Here is a 14712-nt window from a genome sequence, read left to right on the forward strand (position 1 = left end):
GGCACGATCTGTCAAGTGTTGAGTAGATGTCAACAATCATTTCCCTTGATCAGCTGTACTCTTGTTAATAGATCCAGAATACTGGAAACATTTACTGCTGTACACTGCCCCCTCAACTCATCCCCACCCCAAGCCAGCCAAGCACAATTTACGGAAGTTAAATTCACTCCCAGTCACCTTCACTGTCATGTGCCTGCATTCGCAGACCAGTCTGTGAATTACCAGTAAACTACAGTAGTCTGCTTCACTGTTTAATGGCTACAGTAATGTTAATGGAAAAAAATGAACTAAATTTATTCCAAAGTTCAGATAAATTACAAAATTACTAAATTACACATTAGTATGCAGCTGACAGCCAGACCCAGGTCATCTTACTATATTGGCAAGTGAATACACCAAAATTATTTCAAAGGGAAAAAACAAAAATCCACCACATGATGCAGCAAGATGCCTGTTCATAAGACAAAGAAAAAACAGACAAAGCTTAGGGCACACGTAACTACTGTTTTCCATACAGAATAGCATCACTCAGCAACAGTACTGCTACTAACACAGACTTGAGTTTTTATAATCTACTTGGGTACCACAACAAGGTCCTCCATCCTAAATGTTTTGTCCAAAAGCAAAGTTTAATCATCCCCAAAACTACAGATTTTAACGATGCAATCCTACCTCTGCTCCTACAATGTCCTCCAACATCATTCTGCATGTGCTGACTTCTGTTGGGTCTTTCACCAGCACCTGGAAAAGGACAGTAAGAAAATATGGCTTTTGACACTGCCTCCTGTAACATTCTCATATATAAAGCAATGAAATACAACCTATACAACTTAACAGTAAAATCATAGGACAGAATGCACACTCAGCAAGTTTACAGACACAAAACTTGGATATAACACAGGGCTGTGCTTCACTGAAGAGGGACCTCAAGCACATTGGAGATGGTGGGAGGCAGGAACCTCTATGTTCAACAAAGAGAAATGCAAAATCCTGCACCTGGGAAGGAATAACCCCAGGCAGCACTACATAATAGGACCGGCCAGCCAGCTGGAAAGCATCTCTGCAGAGAAAAGCCTGGGAAATGTGGTGGATAATAAGCTGAATATAAGCCAACAACGTGCCCTTGCAGTAAAGGAGGTCAACAGCCTTCCAGGCTGCATTAGGAAGAATGCTGCTAGGTAGCGGAGGGAGGTTGCCCTCTAATGAGACCACATCTACAATGCTGCGTGTGGTTCTATGCTACCATTACCAAAGAAACATCAACATACTAATGTCCAGCAAAGGACCACAAAGATGAGGGACTGGAATGTGTCATACAAGGAGACTGAGAGCTGCGACTGGTCTACCTGGAAGCAAGAAGTCCCAGGGCCTCTTATGTCTTAACAAGGAGTGAAGACAACAGTGTCAGATTTTTTTCAGCGGTATACACCAAAAGGATAATGGGAAATGGACACAAATTGAAATATAAGAAACTCCATTTAAACATAAGAAAAAAAATGTTGTTCCCACAGTAGTTAAATACTGGGCAAGTCATCCAGACAGCCCGTATAAACTCCGTCCTCAGAGAATTTCAAAACTTCGTTGGACAAGGTCCTGAACAGCTTGCTACAGTCTACCCTTCTCCATGCACACATTTGGACTGTCCCACCTTCAGAGGTGCCTTCCAACCCAAATGGTTCTGTAACAGCAAAGTTCCCTATTCCACAGTATCAAACTCAAGATCAGATTACACAGCAACCATTATAAAGATGACACCTGAAATCAAGACAATCAATCTGTAAGCTTTTAGACTAATCTGTGAGTATAATACATACTAAGGAAACACAAATACTCTTTTTCTTCCAAGTTAAGACAGTTTAACATAATCAAAGCTACCACTGAAAAACACTAAGCACTTGTGCTTTCCCCAATACAAACATATTAGTTAATGAAGAGGTCACCGGTATGCAAGAAGAGCTTGTCATAAAGGAAAAAAAGAACAAACACTACGCTTGGTACCTTACCAAGTTACTCTGTTAGGAGACTTCCCTTCTAAAATTCCAAAGTGTTAAACTGCTGCTTTTGTGGCCTGAAGAATGTTCAAAATGGACGTTCACTTGAAGATTTATGTGGGTAGTTCATAGCAATACCAGTATGAACATCAATGTAGCAAGAAACAAAATTCCTAGCCAATCATTAAATCTGTATTCTAGCATTTATCACATGATAAATTGCCTTCCCTTGACCAAGTCAATTTGCCTTGTAGAGATGTGAGGACTCTTCCCTAACTTTTGTTCCTAACCCTTTCTAATATCATCACTCCTCTTCCACTGAGATATCCACACCTTAAATACACACAGTTAATTCAAAATTTTGGAAAGCACATCATGTGCCCAGAGAGGTTGTGGAGTCTCCTTCTCTGGAGACATTCAAAACCCGCCTGGATGCTGTCCTGTGCAATGTGTGCTAGGTGACCCTGCTTGGCAGGGCAATTTGACCAGACAATCTCCAGAGGTCCCCTCCGGTACCAACCATTCTAATATAATATAATAATAAAATACTTAATCAGTAAAACATGTACTTTGTTTTGTACTTTTTGTTCATTCAGCCATTCTGTCCCCCAAAATTTCTGCCTCTTCTTAAGGAAGACGATAGACAAAAACACAGGTTTATACAGCTAAGAAGACAGAACTGATAATCAAGTAACTTGCTTTCATGATATGCTTAGCTCATTCACCAACAGAAGACCACGCTGCACCATTACCTTCCAACCAACCTATTGTGATTAGTTACAAGAAACTACAGCAAGATTTTATTTCTACAATTACCATTTGCCTACTACACTAACTACTGATGTGACTGGTCATATACAGAGTCTGGAAATATCAAAATCTGGTGATTAATTGATCACTATCACTTACCACTCTAAATTTACTAACTTGATTCAATTAATACTTGAAAGACTAAGAGAAAGAACACTGTGCAGTTTAAGTAAAAAAGTATGTAAGCTATATGAAACAGCGTAGAAAAAAGTTTCTTCAGAACTGAAAATTCAGAATAGCCAGCTTGTAAACAAAGGTATAGCTTCTTCATAAACGCAAGAACCAATTCAGTGATTTAAATCAAAGCAGAACTTTATAAAAACTAAGTTGCAGTTGTGATACTTTTTAAGTTTACACTCATTACAAGAATTTACACAAGTACTACCCCTAGATACTGATTCAGAAAGTCAAAATGGAAGTTTAGCCTGCATATACTAGCTCTACTCGTGCCATTTCAAGTCAAACAAGTGAGCTATATTATTAACAATAATCTATATAAAGCCCAGAAGTGCACTGCAGACAATACAGCAGCCCATGAGCTTTATTTAAGAATCAGCTGGAAGCCTGGAAGAAAAAAAAGGACAGTTTCTTCCATAATGTTGTAGGGGAAGAATAATTAACACCAATGCACGCTTTTAAACAAGCTTGAGAATAGATGCATGATCTTATCAACTAAGTGTCTCACCTCCGGACTTCCTGAACGGTTTCAGTTCTTTAAAAGCGCTTATTCAAACAGCATATAAGGTTTGCTTGTATCTAGCGTAAGTAAGCAACCTCAGTAATATAACCTGTGTTTGAAAACATGGTTTGAGTTCCCTACCAACTAGAAATAGCCAGAAAGATTGAAATTACCTGTTTCAGCCTAACAGAAAGTGCTTACACTGATCCAAAATAACATGTGCCTAGCTCAGTGAAGGAATAATGGTTAATGATGATAGTGGAAGCATCATCTTCAGCAAGAAAAGCCTTCCATGCCACAAGTTCAGTACAACAGACATAGATAATTTCTAGTTATTTTCGTTATATGCAATGGAAAAGTTAACAGGCAGAGTTCACAGTTAGTCAGAAGGAGTTACAGAACCCATGAAGCTACATTCACTTCCACCTAACATGCAGCACACAACCATTCTTCATGAACCCTGCCTTTCCTGTTTGTTCTTTATCAAACCATTACTGTAGTAACCTGAAGTTCTCACACAGCACTTCTTTGGTACTAGGATGAAAGCAACACCTATTCTCAATTCTTTACTTCCTGTAACTGTTCAAATTTGGTGTCCAAATAGCACCAGTAATAACTGGTTCCTGCCCTTCCTAATTTCCCAACATCATGGGGACATGGAACTAGGTAAAGGTAAGTCTGCTTTTTCACTTACACAAAGAGGTAGGAGAATGATAAATCAACAATAAACATACTGCCCTGTTCTAAACACTCTTAAGCCATATTAACCTAATTTGTGCTAAATACAACTTGTTAAAATAAAAGTTTAGGTCGTGCTTCCACAGTTTTGTCAACTAACTATGAGCTATTTTTACCCCAGACGTTATTTGAGTAAGTTAAAATACCCCCAAGCAGTTTCAGCAAAGATCATTCCTAAGTATAGAAACTACATTGAGAATTCAGACTGCCCTATCCCACATTCTGTCTGTTCTAAGCAAAATTTGTTTCCTGATCTGGCTACTGTACAGGCACACTAAGTAAAGCCTGGGACAAACTACATCCAACAACAGCCTCAGCATGGCTTATTTAAACTAAAGCTTCTGTTCAAGTTTATAAAGGCATACTCTTCATTAAAGCAAGAGTGTTATATGAAAACTTGCCAAAACATCATTGTTTTGTCTTGTGTTCTTCTTTAAATGCAGATATAAGTTTCCGCTCAACAGCTTCATGGACCTTTTATTTTCAACATAACTGTCAGAGTCCTGTCAAGACAGGACCGCTCAACATTGCATATAGTATCTATTCATTTTTAATACTGTTCATGTTTAGCATAGGCAGTTGTAAAAATGGTTATCCATCTGACAACTATTCACTCATTACAAGTCATACACTGTATTCAACACAACTGCAGTAAAAAAAAAAGGAGTGAGGGTCAAAAGGAAAGCCTGCTCATTATATTATCTGTACAATTTAATGCTGCTTACTGCATACGGATACATCAAGCTATCACAGTATGTTAGTATTACAGTTTTCTTTAGTTTCCTAAACTGTTCATGATAGCTCCCACAGGTATCAGTAAAATCTTAAGTGTCCTTAACATACCAAATGAGCTTCTGCTTTGACCGAATCCAGACGAGGGACTGTTTGATCTGACAGAGAAGCCAGATGGTGGGCCATTTGGTCTGCCAGAGCCAAACGGCGAGCTGTTTGGTCTGCCAAAGACAGGCGGTGGGCCATTTGGTCTGTCAAAGACAGGCGGTGGTCCATTTGGTCTGCCAGAGAAGCCAGACAGGGGGCCGTCGGGTCTGCCAGAGAAGCCAGCCTACAGATAGAAAAAAAGACAGCATGATGTTAACCTCACACCAAGCAAAAGTACACAGCTACAGATGCAGCTCTTTCCTATGTCTTGCATTTGAAAGAAATTGCTTTCTGCACTCACATGCAAGTCTTCTGGATATTTCTCTTAAAAGTTTCTTAAACTTCAGTATACAAAATGCATACTGTTCACACATCAATGTCACCAAAATCAAGTTGTACACAGCTGACATGGGGAGAAGTTTATCTTGCCTTGTCAGATTTATGGAGGCATTAACCATCACCTTGCTAACAAGCATATAATGCAAATACCAATAAAGAAACATTTATTGTCCAAAGCAATTCCATAACCTTTTAAAGTTTTTATTTTCACCTATTTAAGTTTAGGAAGGCTTCAGACTGTTAGCACCACGAATAAAATCCTGTTTTTATCAGCTTCACAACAGCTTTTCCAGGGTTTTTCTCAAGGATGCTTACAGAAGATCTTAACAGGAAGTATCTGAAAGATGCCCATCCCTCTTCAATTCTTCAAAGATTCACATACTCCATTTGAAACAGTTCAGAACAACACCAAACTCTCACATTGTACCATTAAGGTTAGTTTTATTTCCAGCAAAGGCCATGTTAAAATTTCTCCTGTTTAATAAAAGCTAGACATACAGTAGTAAGCCAAAACACCATCTGACTCAGGAACAACACAGAACTATAAAAGCTTTAACTTCAATATTATGCTTTTCTGATTTTACAAATAGCTTTCATAATTCTCTTTATGTGAACCATTACAGGAAACTAAATCCAAACAGTAAAATTATTATTCTGAAAGCGTATGTTACTATTCCTCTTTTAGCAACCTTACTTTTAGCCTCGCACATCTATTTGGATAGGCAATTCATCTCTCCTCACCCTCCCTACTCCTCAAGGCTCACCTGTAAGATCAGTAACACCAATGCCAACTATCATTATAGATCCTCCTCAAATTTACTGCAGTTTCTTCTGATACCACAAGTAGCACAACATTATTCTTTAGTTGTCCCATTACACTCCTAGATCTTATCCTTCATTTCACACCAGAGCATTTTGCTGTGTAATAAAACAACAAGATTGAATAGGATAAATTTGTACACAAAATTTCACTCAGAACTACACCCTACAGCAGGTACCTAAGATCACCCTGCTAAGATAACTCCAGAACTGTATTTTAAGATTTCTTCTCACCAGCTCCCGAACTCTTGAGACCATTAAGCTGTACACAGTTAAACATACTACATGCAGACCTAACCGTAGCTTTTCTCCTTTCAGGAATCTAATTCAGATTAAACTCTATGAGCACCCTTCTCCAGTTTCAATCTAAGTGAACCGTGTTTGCAAACTCTGGAATTGATAGTCCAGCTCACTTAGGGAAAAAAGCAGTAGGGACAATTCAAAGGAGCAACTTAAACAGAAGACTGAGAGGAAGCAAACGCTCCACCTATTTCTGGATATATGACAGATTCTCAAGAGCTTGGAAAGAAAGACTGGGAAATACATCTGGAAGGGTCTGGAAATACAGCTTCTACATAAGCCCAGACAGGGTGCACGTCTTTGCCCTTCTTCCCTAAAGAGCTGAGTATTAAGAAGAGTTCTAAAATACCAAAAGCATTGAACCCCTTCACAGAATAGAGACCACGCTAATTTATTTTAGAAGACAATGACCCTGGGACCCCTTACATATATGCAGCTACAAATACAATGAAAATTTGGTTTATATGTGTTTAAGGCTGCTTGAAATCTCAGACTCCCGTCTTCTAACACTGTCGTTTTCCAAGCAAATGAGTCAACGTAACTCTCATACTGGTAGCATGAAGAAATAAGGTTCCACTGATTCCTTTACCAGCTTTGTTGGTAAAGTCCCTCTCAGCCATTTTCCCCTCAATAAACAGAGGGGTCTTCAGGTTAGAAAGTTAAAAGACCACAGAGAAGCACTGCACAAGCACTGGTATTTGGACAAGACAGCAGCAAGTGAACAGCTGGTGGGGAGGAAACCTCTCTTTGGCAATCAGCTTCTAAAGCAGCCCACCACATTTGCAAAAACATACTGTAAAGGTTATACCAAGTCCTACCTACAATCCCCATACAGGGGAACTCCTCATCTTTATTACTGCACCCATGCATTTAAGGTCATACAGTTTAGCAATAACATAAAATGTAGCATTAACAATGAAGATCAGCTGCAAGAGACTCACATTCCATTTGTTGCTGTGAATAAATTAGTGATTCGGTGACTATCAGCAGAAAGGGACAGCAAATACCAAAGGGCATCAACTGAGCTAAGAGAAATTAGAGTTCACATCTATGCACAGCTCAGAATAAGACATAATCCTGCTATTCCTGAGTAATACAGGTCCACCACCACTGCCCTTTCATTATTCAAGACAGTAATAAGGGCCATCAAACCGATCTGACTTGAGCAAAAAATATAACCTACCAACACCCAAAAAAACAGTGATCTTTTCTGTTTTATCTTACAACCTCAGATACTAGATCTGACATACAGAATAGAACATAAAGGCATTACAAGAGGAACAAGGGCAGGCAACAGAAAATTTCCCTTTCAAGAGATACAGAAATTAGTAGACTAAGACTTCTCACCACAACTAATTTGCAATTTCAAGTCTCTACTCAACTAAGCTTTTGCTATTTCCCTTCCAGGCTGTGCAGATCCATTAGCTTATACACACAGGTCCTCAATTCCTAACCCATTTATCAGAATTAGTGAGCTACTGAACAAGTACGTGTGTCACTCCTTTGCCACACTTTTTTTTCCTTTTTTTTTTTTTTTTTAAGAACAGGACCTAGCAGTAGTAGGCATCCTTTCACAACCCCATGTGAGGAAGCAACAGTAAGCACACAGGAGAGTTAACGCTTACTTCTGCACCAGACCCTGGAGCCTCCAGGGAGGCAAGGCACCTCTAACTTCTGAGAGACAGAAATTGCTGCTATTTCTTACAAAACCACAATCTTCTCAAAACATGATTTAAGGACAGCTACTCCCTGGTGCTTCAAGAATCACGGTAATGATCACAGCGTGGCAGCCACTTAGACTGCAGGTTGGACGAAACATGTAGCAGCCCGTCTAGAATTCAGAATAGTTCAGTTGGAAGTCAAAAATCATCTCATCCAACCACCTGTTCCACGGCTAACCAAAAGTTAAAGTCCAACTGCCTGACTGCTTCATGGTAACCAGAAATTAAAGTGTGTTACTAAGGGCTTATTATCCAAATACTTCTTTAACACAGGCGTGGGGCATCAGCCACCTTGCTAGGAAGCCTGCTCCACTTTTGGCCACATTCACTGCAAGCAGGTCTTCCCTGGTGTCCAGTCTAAACCTCCCGTGGGGGCCCTTTGTGCCTTTTCCTTGTGTCCTGACATCAATTCCCAAGGAGCAGAGCCCAGCACATCCCTCCCTGCTTCCCTTCTTCAGGGAACTGCAATTAAGCCACCTCTGAGCCTCCTTTTCTCCAGATTGGACAACCCCAGCGCCCTCTGCCTGTCCTCAGGACGTGCCTTCCAGCCCCGAAACAAGACTGGCTGCCCTCCCCTAGGAGCTTTCAAATATTTTTATCATTTTTAACATCGCTCCCTGCCCCGTACCGTCTCCTCTGAGGGCGGGACGACGGGCGCTGCCTCCTCCACGATATCCGTATCCCAATCCTCCTGGTCCATGGTGTATGCTGCCAAGCCTGCCTGCAGGAGAACAACCATGTTAGTGGATACTACGGGCCCCCCTCACACACCCACGGGCCCCCACACACACACCCACGCCCCCACTCCCACGGGACCCCCCACACGCACCCACGGGCCCTTGCCCACGCACCCACGGGACCCCCCACGCCCCCACGGGACCCCCAACACACACCCACGGGACCCCTAACACACACCCACGGGACCCCCCACGCCCCCACGGGACCCCCCACGCCCCCACGGGACCCCTAACACACACCCACGGGACCCCCCACGCTCCCACGGGACCCCACACACACCCACGGCCCCCTCCCCCCCCCCCCGACTCGTCCCTCGGGCGCCGCGCAGCCCCCACCCACCCTCACCCACTCCCAGTCCGCGCCTAAAAAAAATGGCGTCTCCTCCCGACACCCCTGATAACGCCTCTGCCACGTGCTGGCGCGTCACGTGCCTCTCCCGCTGGCCAATAGGGGAGCCGGTCGCCAGCGCCACGCATGCGCGCTCGCCCTCCGGCAAAGAGGGCTGGGGTATGTCAGCCGTTAGGGCCGTTAGGGGCGGCCATTATCTGGGGTCGTTAGGTCACTGTGATGTCTGCGTGGGGGGGAGGGGAGGGTTAAGGCTGCCCCCGAGCCTCGCAAGAGAGCAGTTGGAGTTTGGGGGATGGGTTGTGCCCTGGTACCTGGGGGTTGGTTTTTTGAAACAACAGCTAATAGGCAGCATGCCCCTTTGCTAGAACGAAATACTTAATTACCTAATTTAAGCTAAAGTTAGGTTAGACAGGCTGTACGTTTTCAAAATAAAGCATGAAGAAGACTCCATTCCCAAAGTTTTGTCCTTACACCAGACTTGTAGAGGCCAGAAGGGCTGAAATCCTGGCTCTGGAGCTGTTTGTCTGTTGAAGTACTGAAGAGCACAGATAGAGTTTGTATCAGTACACTGCACCTTTTAAAAACCTTGGCAAGTACTCCAATATTCCTGCTCGTGTTTCTTAGCTGCTGATGCACTACGCATCTCTGTAACTTCTTCACAGTTGAACAGTATAGCTGTGGAATAATACAGCAGGACTTATCCTGAAAGGCTTAAAACCATTCCATGAATGTGATATATCCTCATTAACCTATTATACCACTTTCAATTTATTTTCCTCAAGTCTGAAAAGCTATTTGAAAAACCATATGCCTGTTTGAGAACTTTCATGTCTTCTGTTGTAGAGAAGCTATACTGTCTCTGTAATTCTCTGCATGGGAGGTTTGGATACACTCTTCTCATGACACCTGGAAAAGGGTTAGGTAGAAAGTAAGTGTGTGCATAACAATTTCCTTCTTTCTTTCTGTGTAAAAAATACTAATAATGGCTAATAATGATCAGGTTCTTAAGATTTAAATTATACCAACATTAAATTATTGGTTTTACTTATATATAAGGCATGCTTTCTCTTTACCCATTAAAAAAAAAAAAGTTAACATTTAAAAGAGTTTATGGTGTTCAATATAGATATCCTGATATGCTATCACTTTTTTTTTCTAGAAAGACATCTGGAGAAATATAAATATCAAGTTAAAAAACAAAAAAACACTAACACCAACAAAAAAGCAGTAATTTTATTAGCCAGATGACAACTATGGCTGCAATGATGGAAAAAAAATCTTTATTCATGTACTGTAAAGTTCTGTAATGCCTCAATTTATGAATTTGTGCATATTACTATTACCTTACAACTACAGCTGCAGAGCAAAGTATGCCTTAAAGATAAATCAATAGGTGATTCAACATAGTGCTTCACAGAACTCTTTTTAATAGCTATATTTAATATTCTCTTTGTCTTACAGATGTATCAAGAGGTACTAAATGAATTTAAGTTCCCATTTTCCTAGACACTACCCAGACATGAAGCAAAAGACATGCTTTGCCCAGAAGGTTATGTGTCACCAGAACAGATAGCCCTAACACAAATACTGCAAGGCAGTTATGGAATGCACTTCTGTAAAGTCAGCTGTTGGCAGCATTTTTTATGAGGGGGCAGGGGAGTCACTACACTTCTCTTAGGCTTGCTTGCTGGCAAATCAATTGTTGCAATAAAACATTTTTCCTAGCATAACTCAATGACTAATTAATGACCAAGAATGCAACCATGTATCTTCTATGCTTATAACTATCTAAGTCTTTCATAGCACAGGACATAGTAGGCAGCCTTGCAAGAGTAAGACTAGCTTCTCGCATGCTGGAAAAGTTACATCTCTGCTTCTGTGTGTTTTAGTTTTATTCACTTCATAGTGCCAGCATGCGGTGTTCGCATTGCATTTCAGACTCAAGTGCATCAGGAGCCTGGACTTCCTGACTCCCTGACCAAAATCTTCAAATATCCAGAAGGTGCATTCTAAGGGTGGCTCAGGTGCAAAAGATGACAGTGAGTTTTCTGCATTACACACAGTAGAAGTTTTGGTCTGACTCAGCTTGCATGCATGCAGCCGAATTTCAGGGCGATGATGGGTGGTGGTAGTCTCTGCTGCCTCATTTCCTCCTGCGGTCTGAAATTCAGATTATGCAGCAGTTTTCTCACAGGAATAGTCCTGCTGCTTAGCCATGCAATCTGTCTTGGGCTGTGCTTGAGGAAGGAGTACAGGCTGGGACTGGTGTCTAGCTTGTTTTGAAATATCTTTCTCACGTGGGGAAGCTATCTCTGCTGTCTTCCTTACATGCAATGCAATTCAGCAGTTTCCCTTACCGTGAGCTATAAAAATCCCTACAGTTTTACTTTAACCAGTGTCTGAACTATGAAAAGGACATATTCCCAACTTGATTTAACTAGGAGCAACAACAACAAAGGGATTTTAAAACAATGATAGCCTCACGTAGGTGTGTTTGATTGCCAAGCATAAAAGGCTCTGGTAAATCCAGGCACAAGGCGTCTCTCCTGCAAGACACTTTGATTCCATTTTCCAGAAACCATTGTGTGATTTGCCAATGTAGTTCAGACCTGCCCTATTATGGATCTGCTGTACCACAGTAAATCCCTCATAGTGCAAAATGGTGTTTTGTAGTGGAGAAGCAGCAGAATTATTTCTGTTCCCTGCTCTGGAGGAAAACTGAAGCTCCTGACTCTTTACCCCTTTGCAGCTGGGACAGTTATTTTCTTCCCTTCAGAACAGTGAATTTCTATGAGCACTAGTGCTATATTATATATAACCATTGTGTTTTGAATCAGTATTAAATGTACCTGTCTCTCTGTTTCCTTATTTTCCAACTGATTTAGTGGAGGACTTGTTAGTGTTAGGTCAGAGGCTGGACTTGGTGATCTTGGAGGTCTCTTCCAACCTAGATGATTCGATGGTTCTGTGAATTAAAAGACTACACAAGCTATCAGCCTCCCTATTTTCTTCAAGGTTTCCTCGTTTTTCTCCCAGCTTTGGGACTACCCTAGCAATGGACACCTGACCAATTGTCACTAACAAGTCCAATTCTTTTTTTCAGGGCTGTTTGGTACCTGCACGTGCATCCATACCTCGCTTACCCGAGAAGGCAGCCAGGCGCAGGACACGTTTAGTTACACACAGCACGTGTCCCCAACGGCAGCGGCAGGCCTGCTGCGGGCAGAGGCGCTCGGGTAGCAGCCACGGCGCTGCCTTTGCCCAGGAGGGGCAGCCACGGGGCCGCCACCCCGCAGGGCGCTCGCAGCCGGACCCGGCGCGCTGCTGCCGCTCCCCGGCCGGCACCGCCGCCAGCCGGCGGGGATCTGCCAGCGCCGCCCCTCTGCCGGCACCGCCCCGCTCCCTCCTCCCGGCCGCGCTCGAGCGGCTCCGCCGCGGGCCCGCCTGCGGAACTGCGCGGCCCGGCACGCCGGGAGGCTCAGCCCGCCTCCGGCCCGGCCCGGCCCGCTGCCCGCCGCCCGCTGCCCGCCGCGGAGCGCCGCCGCCGCAGGTAGGGAGCGGCGCCGAGCCGGGGCCGTCGGGAGAGCGGGAGCGGCGGGTGCCGGCCGGCCGAGAGCCGCGGCCCGGCGTGCCCGGTGTGCCGGGAGGAGGGCGGGCGGCGTGGGGGTCGCGGGGGAGCCGCCCGGCCGCGGCCCGGCTCCAGCGCGAAGCCCGCGGAGGAGAAACGTAACCGAGCAGCGGGCGTTGTGTTGGGCATGGAGGCCTCTCGGGGGATTCGTAAATCCTGGAAAAGCTTAAATCAGCCCTAACGAGCCCGTGGGCCCCCGTCCCTTTTAAAGGGTGGTGGGAAAAACGTAGATCAAGGAGGAAGGCGCTAACGTTGTTTGCATTCCTATACCTATGTCTTTAGAATTCACGCAAACACCTATATGCAAGTAACAAAGGCTTTAATTGTTGAAGACAAGTTATCGTTCCATTTCTTTTTAATTTTACGTAGGTATCATCTGTCAGTGGTTCTGCCCAAGGTACGCAGGAGGTCAACAACAGTGCAGTTTGTATCGACAAGAGTGCTTTTTACCAAAGCAGTTATTAATTTACACTTGTTATGCATTTTAATCATCTTCAACCAATACAGATCTAGGAGAGTATGGACAAGCTAACTTGTGGCAAGCTGTGCCAGTTTTAAGGGGCTCTGAGTGTATGCTAATAGTCTTAGAAGCAGTATAGCATTCTTCAGGCCCTTTCAAGCTAGGGCCTATTGCCCCAAAAAAGGAACCAAGAAATTCTTCTGTATAACTTTGAAGTTCCTGTTTTTCGCTGTACAACGTGCTTATTTCTCACAGTTTCTATGTGCATAGCCTGCAGTTTACTTTAGATTTGTGCCATGACCTTTATTCATCCATTCATCAGTTCAGAATTTAAGAGAAGACCATGTCACGCCAAGTAGAACTTTTAAAAGTCATTTTCCTTATTTGAAGTAAATACTTGTATTAGTGGATTGTAGTATTTAAATCATGATTGTGAGGTGGGGTTATAAGAGTAATGGCTTTAAATAAGAATGAAACAGGTTAACTTGTCACAGTTTGATTTGTGAAATCTAGTTGTCAGGGAGCTATACTTAAAGGAACCACTAGATACCTCAAAGCAAAGGAAACTACTGCTGTGCATAACCATAAGAACAGTTTTTGGTGGCAAAATTGCTTCTGTAAGGCTTTAGTTGTAATTAAGCAAGTTAAAAAATAACAAGTTAAAGTTGATTTAAGTCTCTGATAATTTAAGATGCATGACTTCCAAATTAAGAATTAAGGCTTTGTTTGTGATGGCTTGTCCATTGGGTCTCCTTTCAACACAAAGAAACTGTTGCAGAACCAGTGCTAGCATCTGTGTAGCAACTTCACCTTTATTGACGTGGAGCTGTTGGATAAATAGCTCTCAGAGCTGCAGATGCTGTTTTGCCAGTATTTCCAGCTGCGCTGGCACCCCTGATGGCACCCTGGAGGCTGTGATAGTAGTTCCCCTCTCTGCCTTCTTCCACCTGACCTCCATGAAGAGTTCTTTGGTGAACAGCAGTCCTACAAACCAGCAAAGCACAGTCTGTGCTTGTGGGATGACTAGGATAACTGACTAACAACACAGTTTTGTGACGGCTGTGGTGTAAACCTGTTTGGTAACCTTCTGTAGCCTGGGCTGTCGGTCTGTACTAACCTGTTCAGGTGGGTTCTCACCTTAAAACATTGATACACATGCCTGTAGACAAACCAGATAGAAGCTTAGGTTCGCAGTACAAGCAAACTGTAACGTGGTTTTGTCTTCCAGTGCAAAGAAGACCAAGTCACAGCACAGCTACCAG

General features: G+C 43.1%; 2 protein-coding genes across 2 annotated transcripts in view; one reads left to right on the plus strand and one right to left on the minus strand.

Moving 5' to 3' along the window:
* DDX4 (DEAD-box helicase 4) overlaps positions 1-9399 on the minus strand; it is a 35109-nt gene extending 25710 nt beyond the window's left edge. Inside the window, exons 1-4 of the mRNA XM_083816988.1 lie at positions 9360-9399; positions 8905-8997; positions 5062-5281; positions 673-741 (exon numbers count right to left, since the gene is read on the minus strand). Coding sequence (XP_083673114.1) covers positions 673-741; positions 5062-5281; positions 8905-8976 — 361 coding nt within the window. The 5' untranslated portion in view covers positions 8977-8997; positions 9360-9399. The remainder of the gene's footprint in view (positions 1-672; positions 742-5061; positions 5282-8904; positions 8998-9359) is intronic.
* Positions 9400-12774: 3375 nt separating this feature from the next.
* SLC38A9 (solute carrier family 38 member 9) overlaps positions 12775-14712 on the plus strand; it is a 44137-nt gene continuing 42199 nt past the window's right edge. Inside the window, exon 1 of the mRNA XM_083816989.1 lies at positions 12775-12912. The gene's annotated coding sequence lies outside the window, so the exon portion shown is untranslated. The remainder of the gene's footprint in view (positions 12913-14712) is intronic.

This window comes from Anser anser, assembly GCF_964211835.1.
Source record: "Anser anser genome assembly, chromosome: Z".
NCBI lineage: Eukaryota > Metazoa > Chordata > Aves > Anseriformes > Anatidae > Anser > Anser anser.